This window comes from Lupinus angustifolius, chromosome LG11 (assembly GCF_001865875.1).
Source record: "Lupinus angustifolius cultivar Tanjil chromosome LG11, LupAngTanjil_v1.0, whole genome shotgun sequence".
NCBI lineage: Eukaryota > Viridiplantae > Streptophyta > Magnoliopsida > Fabales > Fabaceae > Lupinus > Lupinus angustifolius.
In genome coordinates, this window is record NC_032019.1 from 29625771 (window position 1) to 29634820 (window position 9050).

The 9050-nt window shown below is 36.6% G+C and overlaps 1 protein-coding gene and 1 pseudogene across 1 annotated transcript; one reads left to right on the forward strand and one right to left on the reverse strand.

Annotated features, from left to right (window-relative positions):
* The window catches only part of LOC109359304, a 13021-nt pseudogene extending 4929 nt beyond the window's left edge, over positions 1 to 8092 (forward strand).
* LOC109359901 lies at positions 1971 to 4065 on the reverse strand. The gene is made up of 2 exons (XM_019604596.1): positions 3191 to 4065; positions 1971 to 3072 (listed from the first exon to the last, which is right to left on the reverse strand). Exons 1-2 carry the CDS (start codon positions 4063 to 4065, stop codon positions 1971 to 1973), a joined length of 1977 nt encoding a protein of 658 aa, XP_019460141.1.

Genomic DNA, 9050 nt, shown 5'->3' on the forward strand with positions numbered 1-9050 from the left:
TTTGCACCAATGCCCTGAATCAGTAGATGGCATGATGCTCTTGTAGGCATCCTTTAGAGATAGATTACCATCAATAGAATCTTTCCAGAAGATTCTATCTTTATAATTTGATAGCTTGGTGCTGCAAATACTAGAAGCAACTTCTGGATACTTGTCAAACAACTCCTGAGGAATGGTCCAGGCATTATTGGCAGTGAAATCAGCCACTGAACTGATGAGCTTAGGATGGATATGATCAGGGATGTTAAGGAGGTCCACTATAGGATTTCCTATCCAGTTATCTCTCCAGAAATTTGTGTCTTTGCCATTACCTATGAGCCAAACAGAGTGGTTAGTGGCAAATGACATGTTGCTTTTGATTCCAGGCCATATTGAGGATTTGAAGTATCTGTTGGTTGACCAATAAGTGCCAAACCTTTCCCTGAAGAAAGCTGCCCAATGTTGATTAGAATTAAGCATATTCCAGGCCAGTTTAATGAGAGAGGCTTGGTTGATTTTCTTTATGGATCTCAGACCAAGCCCTCCAGCTTTTTTAGGAATGCAAATTTTAGCCCAAGCCACTGTGACAATCTTCCTAGTTTTGGTATCCCCTGACCAGATGAAGTTTCTTATGCTAGAGTCAATTTCTTTGAGCAATTGAGCAGGCCAAGCATAGATGTGGAACGAGTACAGAAGCATACTTTGAATGACAGATCTAACCAATTCCACCCTTCCCATTATTGAGAGCAAAGAACCTTTCCAAGCAGCAAGCTTGTTGGTGATCCTATCAGCCAAGGGTTGCAGATGTATCCTTCTAGGCTTGTCTATAAAAAGGGGAACTCCCAGGTAATTGACAGGAAGATTACCTTTATTGAAACCCAACCAGTCCTTTAGATTGTTGATCTTTCTAGCAGAAGCATTTTGAGTGAAAAACATGCATTTATTTAAGTTCATACACTGGCCAGAGACTTGAGCATAGTCATAGAACAAGGCTTTTAGAGCAAGAATTTCCTTTTTGACTCATCTGCAGAATATTAAAACATCATCTGCATAAAGGACATGAGAGGTTGTGCATAGGTTTCTTGGACCCTTTATGGATGATATCTTGTTCTCCTCACAAAGTTTAGCTATTCCTCTGCTTAAAACATCTTCAGCAAGGCAGAACAGGAGAGGAGAAAGGGGATCACCTTGCCTTACACCCATGCTGCAAGTGAAGTAACCATAGCTTTTACCATTAATAACCACAGAGAGCTTAGCAGAATGCATTATAGTGCTGATCCAAGAGATGAACTTTACACCAAAACCAAAAGCAGTGAAAGTATCAGCCAGAAATTTCCAGTCTATTGTGTCAAAAGCCTTTGTTATGTCTAATTTTAGATCCCCCCAAAAGTTTTGTGATCAAGGAGATTTATTGCTTCAGAAGCACAACAGATGCAGTCTTGAATAGATCTATCTTTTATGAAACCTCTTTGATTAGGAGAGATTACTCTTGCAGCTATAATAGACAGTTTATCAGCTAGAATTTTTGTAATAATTTTGAATTGGAAGTTTGCCAAAGCAATAGGTCTATAGTCCTCAATTCTCTGAGCATTTGCAGACTTAGGAACCAGCTCCACATTATTGGAGTTGAGGTTAGGCAAGATCCAACCATGCTTAAAAAACTGGAGCACATAATTGCAAACATCCAAGCCAACTATGTCCCAATAATGTTGGTAAAAGCATCCACCAAAACCATCAGGGCCTGGTGCACCATTGCCATTCATAGAGAACACAGCCCCTTTAATTTCATCCACAGAGGGATCCTTGACAAGCATATAGTTCTCATCATCAGTGACCATGTTGGGAATTACATTTGCAATTAAAGAGTTGGGAGAAGTTGCATTAGGAGTTGCAAAAAGATCAACAAATTAATTAAGGGCATGATGAGCAATATCCTCCTGGTCAGAGAGAATGACTTCATTGTGCTTTAGCAAATTCATAGATTTAGCAACTTATCTGATTTTGGTAATTCTGTGAAAGAAAGCAGTGTTTCTATCACCCTGAGTTTGCCAATTGATTCTAGACTTTTCTCTCAAAAACTCTTCTTCCATTCCAAGCACCTTCAGAAGATTTCTTTGGGCTATGACTTCCTCATCAAGCAACATTTGCATATCCTCATGGTTATGCTGCAAGTCATTGATACAAGTTTGAATGGTTTCAACTTCCATCATTGCTTCTTTCACTCTTTGGTGAATGTTGCCAAAGACCTCTCTGTTCCAGACTTTAAGAACTGATTTTAATCTCCTCAATTTCGAAGATAAGACATACATAGGACAACCAAACACCACTCCATTCCAAGATGCCTCAATTATGGATCTGCAATTGGAATGCTGCATCCACATAGATTGGAATCTGAAAGAGGTAACTCTCTCAATACTGTAAGAACTGCAATTTAAGAGGATTGGATTATGATCAGAGGAGATTCTAGGTAATGTGCAACAAGAAACCTGGTTCCAAGCATTGAGCCAACCCTCATTACAAATTGCTCTATCCAATCTCTTTTCAGTAAGAGCATCCCCCCTTCTTTTGTTAGACCAAGTGAAGTCAGAGCCTCTGGTGCTAAGATGGATTAAAGTCTCTCTATCAGAAAACTCCTTGAAGTCAATAATAGGAATTCTAGATGGAGTTTTAGAACCTCTATGCTCATGAGTACCCATAATGGCATTAAAATCACCAACAAAACACCAGGGGCCAGCAAAAGAGGATAACAGGATGTGCAAGTCATCCCAAAGCTTCCTTCTAACCAAGTAGTTGGTGTTAGCATATACAGCAGCAAAATTGAAATTGATGTTGTTAAGAGTCATAGAGACTGAGATGAGTTGGTCAGTGCAACCAAAGACTATAGGATCAACATTTTTATTGCATAGACCCCATAAGCTAGGAAGCAGGTCTTGTCTTTTATTAACTATAAATAACTTGAGATTCATTTGAGACCAATATGAAGGATGAATCTCATTGAAATCCACCTTTGGCTCAGCAATAAACAGAAGGTCTGGTTTGTTGGCCAGGACCAAATTTTTTAGCACCAACCTAGTATTGGGGTTGCCAATTCCCCTGCAATTCTAGAATATAGTATTCATTTAGATGTGTGTAGATAGCCACCCGTTCGGGTATAATGAACCTTGTCCTGACCACTCCTTCTCTTTTGTTTCCTTTTTTGAGACTTGGATACCACCTCAGTGAAGACACCTCCACCTCTTCCTCAGCTTCTTCAACCTCATTAGCCCATAGTTTACCAACTATTCTCATGTCATTCACTGCATTTAGATTCTCCATATCCTCCAAGGGCAGCACTGAAAATTCATTCTCAGTTTCATTGTTATCCATAACCATCTCTGTTTCTGGTGTTGGCTTATCAATTTCCAGAGATTCTAAAGTATCTCTAACTTGTGTGACTTCCAATTCCTCCTCTGAAGAGTCAATATCTAACTGAGGCATGACCCTGTCAGGATTAGAATGTGGATCATTAACATCCATGTTCAGATTAATGACCAGATCATTAACTCTCAAAGGAATCTCTTTAACTTGAGATGATTCTTTCTGAGAATGCTGCTTTTTCTCAGGCTTCTTAGGAACTTCACTGTCCTTCTTCCTTCTACAGTTTGATAGCAAGTGTCCTATTGATTGGCAACCTGAACAGAAATCTGGAAGGTTTTCATATTCAATCCCTACAAAGAAAGCATACCCCTCCCTCTCAACCAGAATCTGGTCAGGGATGTTTCCTTTTAGACTAACATCCACCAACACTCTTGCAAAGTGACCAAAGGTTCTATTGTTAGTTGCTTCATCTAATGAAATAGGAGTTCCTATACCACCTGCAATGGAGAATATAATCCTTGGAGACCAATACTCTTGGGGGAGGCCAGTAATTTTAACCCAACATTGGCAGTGAGATAATTTTTGTATACTGGGATTGAAATCAGGTGTCCATAAAAACAATCTAAGGAAGCCTGACCTTAGATTCCAGGAGCCAGTGGCACACACTGATCTCATATCTTCTAGGGAGGAGAATGAGAACTCGTAGAAACCTTTTCCTAGAGAGACCATATGTCATTGCCCTATAGAGTTCTAGAGAGTTGTGAGCTTGGCTTTCAGATCCACATACTTTAGTGGATTGTCACCCTTAGAAAGAATAATCCTACCGTGAAGGTGGTTTTTACACCTTTGGAGACCTGCTTGATAGTCCTCCTCTGGTATTTTGATTGCTATAACATCTCCCTTAAGGCATGGTTGAGGGAGTTGGGAGACTGAAATATTGCAAGAGTTTTTGACAGCTTGAGCAAAGGTCTTCCTCGTGGGGGAAGGAGGAGCTTGTGGTTCAGCTGTGCATTGAGAATCAGTAAGGAAAGACCATGGGACAAAATTTTCAACTGGCATTTTGTAGAAGAAGCAGAGACAAGGACCAAGAAAGCTGGAGAGAGCTCCCAGAAACTAGAAGATGAGTTCCAAGAAGTTGGAGCTCAAGTGTTCATGAGCAAAGCCCTAGCAGAGCTCATACCACTTTCATAATTTAGTCCACTAAACTCAGATATACAATTTTTCCTATTAGTTTGTATCATTTGTTAATAAAAAACACAAATAACCCCCCTCTTTTTTGAATTTAAAAACAACACAGAGTAGTAATTACTCGGTACAGTTTTATTTTACTTATTTATTTTTATATTTAATTAATTTAAAATAAAAAAATGTACTTAGAAAAAATATTTTTTTGGGTTTTTGACCTGACAAAAGTTGGGGTTATATAGACCCATTATTTTTTCTTTCTTTCCCTCTTTTCCCATGTAACCAAACAATCAAAGATCCCATCTTTTCTTCCCACCATTTTTTCTTTCTTTCCCTAGTTCCATTGTAACCAAATGATCAAAGATACTCTCCCTTTTTCTTTTTTCTCCCTCCCTTTTCACCTCAACAAAATAGAGGGTAAGATATTAATAAGTTGAGAGTTGAATGAAGAATGAATTAAAACCAAAACCGAATTCGGTTATGGTGAAAATAATAATGTAATTGTGTGCTATTAATTTGCAATAGCTTACAAGGGTGTATTTAAATAAGAAAATTCTATCTAATCTATCTAAAAGTATCACTAAGGGTTTTGTAAGAGCATCTGCAAGTTGCAAGTGTTATGGGACAGGTAGTAGTTTTAAGGAACCTTTGGTACATTCTTCTCTTACTGTGTGGCAATCAACCTCGATGTGTTTAGTTCTTTCGTGAAAAACCAGATTTGAGGCAATGTGAAGAGCAGATTGGTTGTCACAATACATTGTTGTTGGGCCAGAGGTTGAAATGTGCAGATCTTCTAGCAAGTAGGATAGCCATTTTATTTCACAAGTGGTTATGGTCATGGCTCTGTATTCTGCCTCACAGGAGCTTCTGGAAACTGTTCTTTGTTTCTTGGATTTCCAAGATATAAGTGGCTTGCCTAAGTATATGCAATAACTTGTGACAGATCTTCTTGTGTCGGGGCAAGAAGCTCGATCACTGTCATAGTAAGCTTGTAAATGAATGGGAAATTGAGTAGGAAAGAATAGACCAAGAGTAGGAATGCCTTTAAGATATCTAAGAAATTTTAAGGTAGTGTTGTGGTGAGTGGAAGTAGGATTAGCCATGAATTGTGCAAGCTTATGTACTACAAATGCTATATTTGGTCATGTATTGGTGAGATAAATCAATCTTCCAATGAGTTCATGTATGCAGGGACATCACAATATGCTTCACTAGATTCTTGATGTAAGTGTGTGCCAATGGTCATTGGAGTGAAGGAGGGTTTGCGACCAAGCATTCCTGCATCAAAAATGATTTTTAGTGTATATTTTTGTTGATTGATGGAGATACATGTTTTGTTTCTTGCTATTTCGAATCCAAGGAAGTATTTGAGATCACCGAGGTCTTTTATATGGAATGTTTATTGAGTAGAACCTTAAGCTTATTAGTCTTTTCAATGTTGTTATCTGTTAGAATTATGTCATCAACATAAACTAGGACTATTGCCATGGAATGTTTTGAAATGTGTTTGATAAATAGATAGTGGTCATGTTTTGATTTGGCATAGCCATTCTTGATCGGTAAAGTAGAAAGTTTGACAAACCATTATCTGCTAGCTTGTTTGAACCCATAGAGCGATTTTTGAAGTTTGCATACTTGATTTGGTTGAGTGTTTTCAAGACCATGAGGTAGTTTCATATCGACAACTTCATTTAGATCTCATTGTAGAAAAGCATTATTCACATCTAGTTGTTTCAAGTGCTAATTAAAGATAGATGCTAGTTTCAATATCAATCTTACTGTGCTTATTTTGACAACTGGAGAAAAAGTATCCATGTAATCAACACCCTCAGTTTGTGTATATCCCTTGGCCACTAGTCTTGATTTGTATCTCTCAATACTACCATCAGCTTTATATTTAATTTTGAAAACCCATTTGCATCATATTGCTTTCTTAGTGATAGGTAGAGTGGTTAGGAGTCATGTGTTATTTTGTTTGAGAGTTGAGAGTTCTTTGTCAATGGCTTCTTTTCAATGTGGATCAATGATAGCCTCAGAATATGTTTTAGGTTCTTTGTGAGCAGAGATGGAGAGGACTGTGGACTTGTGTTTGGAGGATAGGTTGTCATAGCATATATAATCAGACAAAGGGTAAGGTTGAGTGCTTGTGGTTTGTGTGGTTTGATTCAGTAGTGCACAATGATTGTCATATAGGTAAGAGGGTGGTTTAGGGACTCTATGGCTTCTTCTAATGGTTTGAGGATTAGGATCTGTTGTTTCTGGTGTAGTAGGTGGATTTGTAATTGGGATGGCTTGTGTTTGAGGAATGTGTTTAAGGAAGATGTCATCATACATACTTGGATCTATGGATTGGTTTTGGGGTGTAGGATCAAGGAGTAGTGTAGGGATGGTTTTGTATTGTTGATATGGAAAGATGGTTTCATGAAAAATTACATTTCTGCTTACTTCTAATGCTCTGGTGTTAAGGTGGAGAACAACAAATCCTTATGTTTCAGTTTTATATCCCAAAAATACACATTTACTTGCTCTAGGATCTAATTTAGATCTTTCATGAGCCATTGTGTTGGTGTAACAAAGAGAACCAAATACCTTTAGATGCTGCAAATCGGGTTTGGCTTCGTATAGTTTTTCATGAGTTGAGTCCTTATTCAGAATTGGTGTGGGAAGGATATTGATAATGTGGACAAAGTGTTTTAATGCATAACACCAATAGATTTTTGGAATGTGACTTTGGATGAGTAAAGCTCTTGTTACATTCAATAAGTACTGGTGTTTTCTTTCAACTACGCCATTTTGTTGAGGTGTATATCTACATGAAGTTTGGTGCTGAATGCCCTTGCTCGAGTAGAAGGATAACATTGAGAATTCCATGTCATTGTCACTTCTTACTATTTTGATTCTGGCTGAGAATTGAGTCTTCGCCATTGCTATAATATTTTGCAGCATATGAGATGCTTCACTCTTAGATTTCAAAGGATATATCTATGTATATCTTGAATAATCATCAATGATTGTCAAAAAATATTTATAGCCATGTATGGATATGGTGGAAATTAGTCCCCAAATATCAACATGTATCATATCAAAGGACTTCAATGAATGTGTTTGACTAAAAGGAAAACTTAGTTTCTTTTGTTTTGCTAAGTGGCAAATATCACATATATTGCCTTTATTGAAAGATATGAAAGGGAACTTTGTCTTAATGAGTTCCATACATGATATAGATGCATGAGCTAATCTGAAATGCCATAAGTTTGAGTCGTATATACTAGCAGAATTTATGATAGAAAGTGAAGTCCTACACTGATTACTAGCAGCCTTCAAGTTCAAATGCTTTCAGAATGAAGATCAAATTGTGCATGGAGCATTACATTGTCTTTACTCTTTTCTGTTTACACAGTGAAGCGAATCACAAAATCATGGTTTTATTAGTCAATAAATCACTTGTGATGTTTGTGTAATTTTGTGTTATCAATAGTTACGAATATGTTAAAAGAAATAGTTAGGCTATGTATGTGTGCTATATATGTACTTGTGCAGAATTATCTCAATAAAAATGTCATCCTTATGTCATGTTTTTATATAAGTTTCCTTAAATTTGTTCATCCTTATTTGTATTTCAAATTTTGTACCAGACTTATACAAATTGTACATTTTTTTCCGAAGAAAAAATTGACTGACTTTTCTTTCATTTTCTTTTTATTTTAATCCAAAAAAGTTTATTACACAAGTTGGATTAAAAAGAAAAAAAAATTATGTTGTATAAAACATATTTACGAAAAGAGTGTGGATCAACTTACTCTAACTCTTTATCCTCACCATTAATTTTATGAATATTTAATAGTTTAGATTTACTCACCAATTCAAACCATTGGATTTCCCTAGAATTGTTGACAAGAATGAAGAGTAAGTTTTAAAAACTTACTCTTGAAATAAGTGATCCCTTCGTTACGGAAAAACAATAGGATTTAATATGTATATACTGACAGTGTAAGTAATTTTTACACTGTCAGCAAATCTTCACCATTCATAGGTTTGCTAGTATTGACTTTCAAATAAAAATATTACAAATCAATGGTAGATGATAGACTGACAATGTAAAATACTTTACACTGTTAGTGTCACATAAATTTTAAACTCAAAACAATATATTACCTAAGACCTTGAGATGTCCCACGAGGAATGACTTAAGTTTGTTCCCAAATAATTAGACACATCTCAAATATATTGGATGAATATCTAGCAATGCCAACCATAGTCAATTTCATCTCTGTTTTCATGAATTTATGCTATTATGGTCTTGTTGATTGCAATACCGATAAAGAACTATCTGAAGAAAATTATATCCTTTAAAAAGACAAGTAGAAAAAATGCAAAACCCTCAAGTCATTTTTATATTAATTTTAGGAGACGTGGCCAACGAGAAAAAATCTCTAATTGTCTTCCGTGTTGTCACCATCTATGATTATAATTGAGACTAATCGTGGTGCTTTCTTTTTTCTGCCCAACTGAACATGGAAATTGTTACG